Consider the following 3,185-nt stretch of genomic DNA (forward strand, 5'->3'; position numbering starts at 1 on the left):
AGAAATGCAAAATTTCTTGAGAATGACTTGATCAGTGGGAGTGATCAATTTCAGAATATAGTATCTATAAACAATCAACCTTCTACTTTAAGTGAAAGATTAGTTATTGTGCACAACCCTCCTCAAGTACAAATGGGTGTTATGCAACCAGTCATTGAGGTTCCACAAGCTGATGAGAATATTCTAGTAGATCAAGTTGTTCAAGAAATTCATGAAACTATTGAACAACCAGTCGAGCAACATAATCCTCAAGAAAATATTGATACAACATTAAGAGGATCTAGTAAAGAAAGAAAAATCAGCAATTTCTAGTGACTACGTTGTGTATGTACAAGAATTTGACATTGGAGCCGAAAATGATCTGAGTTTTTTCACAAGCTATGAGTTTTAAAGAATCAGAACTATGGTACAATGCCATGAAAGAAGAGATAACTCCATAAAGAGTAACAAGGTATGGGATCTTGTCGAGTTGCCTGATGGTGTAAAAACCATTGGATGTAAATGTGTCTTTAAGACTAAAAGAGACTCATTAGGCAAGACTTATTGCTAAAGGATTCACTCAAAAAGAAGGAATCGATTATACAGAGACTTTTTCTCCTGTATCTAAGAAAGATTGCTTGCGGATCATGTTAGCATTAGTAGCCCATTTTGACTTAGAATTACAACAAATGGATGTGAAAACTGCATTTCTCAATAGTGATCTAAACGAAGAGGTTTATATGAAACAACCTGAAGAATTATCTTCTAGTAATGGTGAGCACTTGGTATGCAAGCTAAAGAAATCCATATATGGATTGAAATACGCCTCCCATAAATGGTATTTAAAATTTCATGATGTTATCTCTTCAATTGGCTTTGTTGAGAATATTATGGATCAATTTATATACCAAAAGGTCAGTGGGAGTAAAATTTATTTTTTAATTATATATGTGGATGATATCCTTCTTGCAGGCAATGATAAGGGAATGTTATATGAGGTGAAACAATTTGTCTCTCAAAATTTTGGATATGAAAGATATAGGTGATGCATCTTATGTCATTGGCATTAAGCTTCATCGAGATAGACATCAGGGTATTTTAGGTTTATCTCAAGAAACCTATATCAACAAAGTTTTAGAGAGGTTTTGGATGAAGGATTGTTCACCAAGTGTATCTCCCATAGTGAAGGGTGACAATTTCAATTTGAACCAGTGCTCGAAGAATGACCTTGAGAGGGAACAAATGAAAAACATTCCATATGCTTATGTTGTTGGAAGATTAATATATGCTCAAGTTTGCACTAGACCTGATATTGTATTTGTTGTTGGAATGTTGAGAAGATATCAGAGTAACCCAGGTCTTGACCACTGGAGAACTGCAAAGAAAATCTTAAGATATCTTAAAGGAACAAAAGGCTACATGCTTATGTACAAACGATCACATATTTTGGAGGTAATTGGCTACTCTGATTCAGACTTTGCTGGCTGTGTTGATACACACAAATCAATATCAAGATACATTTTTATGTTGGCCGGTGGAGCTATATCTAGGAGTAGTTCCAAACAGACTCTAACTGCTACTTCCACTATGAAGGCTGCGTTCGCTTCTTGTTTTGAGGCTACCTCACATGGTGTATGGTTGAAGAGTTTCATTTCGGGGCTTAGAATTATCGATTCGATCTCTAGGCCATTGAGGATATATTGTGACAATTCAGCTGCTGTCTTTATATGGCTAAGAATAATAAAAGTGGCAGCCAAAGTAAGCATATCGACATTAAGTATCTAGCCATAAGAGAACGCATTAAAGACAAAAAGTGGTCATTGAGCACATTAGCACTGAATTGATATTAGCTGATCCTTTAACTAAAGGCATGCCACCACAAAAATTTAAGGATCATGTAATTACAATGGGACTTGGTTCCACTATGTAAATTTTATTATAACAAATAATGATGAAACTCTATTATCGTATGAAGTTTCTCATATTGTTATTGTGTACACATTCAGTTATATCACTAAAGTATGGACTTAGAATAAACATTGGATTTATTCATTAAGAAATATGAGCTAAAGTTTAGAGGCATAATGCATCATGATACATTGAAGATACTACTCACTCTTAGAGGAACTATTGCCATGATTCATGTATTATGATTCTCTTTAAAGCATTAGAACTCTGACTTGGGCATTTTGTATACAGACCAAGTGCGAGAATGTGGATAACGTTTTATTTGACCGTTTTATAAAGGTGGTCCTTTAATAGACTAATTGAAACCCCTTTCTTTAATTCCACTTCTTCATTTTTTGTAACTGCTCATACGCAAGAAACTGATGGCCATTTATACATTTGATCTAGTAACTGTACTTGATGGAAGAACAATATAAATATGGCTAAATCTGGTTAAGTTCCCTAAGCACAAAAAACCTTCTTAATTACTACATCATATAGTGAGGATTTTTGAAGTGCTTAGAAGACTCACCAGAGGAAAACTTCAGTCGCCAACGACACCGTAACAATGGCTGGAGGTATGTCGTATATTTATTTCCGTTGCGCACTGCTCTAACACATACTCCCTCTGTTCCAGTTTATGTGAACCTATTTCCTTTTTGGTTCGATCAAAAAAGAATGACCCATTTCTAAATTTAAAAATAATTTGGCTTAAACTTGTAATTCTACTCTTAATGAGAAGCTTTTATAGTCACACAAATATTCTGGACCCCTTTTTACTTGTTTAGGACCATAATTTTCAAAAGTCTTTATTTTTTCTTAAACTTCGTGCCTAGTCAAACAGGTTCACATGAATTAGAATGGAAGGAGTAATAAATTTGTGTGTGTTACATAATTAGGCTTGACCTTATGTTCCTGCATTTTCAAGAACAAACTTATTGCTTCCTTGCCACGCCCATGCATTGCCAAGCTAGCTATTATAACACTTAGGAGTGTACAAAAAAAATTGATAAACCGTACCAAACCGTTAATTCAAGACAAATCGGAAAAAACCTGATTGTGGTTTGGTATTGGAGAAAAGAACCGACCATAATTGGTTTGGTTTTAACTAAAAAAAATCAAACCAAAACCAAACCAACGCGATAGTTGTCACGACCCGGATTTCCCACCCTCGGGGGTCGTGATGGCGCCTACTAATGTGAGCTAGGCAAGCCAAACCTTTGATCTAATTACTTCATTAACCAATTATTTCTTTATAA

At 34.9% G+C, this 3,185-nt stretch overlaps 1 protein-coding gene across 1 annotated transcript; it reads left to right on the top strand.

Annotated features, from left to right (window-relative positions):
- Positions 1-1,008: 1,008 nt before the first annotated feature.
- Positions 1,009-1,764, top strand: LOC142165341 (secreted RxLR effector protein 161-like). The gene has a single exon (XM_075223916.1). It carries the CDS (start codon positions 1,009-1,011, stop codon positions 1,762-1,764), a length of 756 nt encoding a protein of 251 aa, XP_075080017.1.
- The last annotated feature ends 1,421 nt before the right edge of the window (positions 1,765-3,185 follow it).

The sequence above is a fragment of the Nicotiana tabacum genome, chromosome 10 (assembly GCF_000715075.1).
Source record: "Nicotiana tabacum cultivar K326 chromosome 10, ASM71507v2, whole genome shotgun sequence".
NCBI lineage: Eukaryota > Viridiplantae > Streptophyta > Magnoliopsida > Solanales > Solanaceae > Nicotiana > Nicotiana tabacum.

Bases quoted from the DNA above. Each gene is read 5' to 3' on its own strand.
- LOC142165341 (XM_075223916.1), top strand. From the start codon at position 1,009: ATGAAAGATATAGGTGATGCATCTTATGTCATTGGCATTAAGCTTCAT.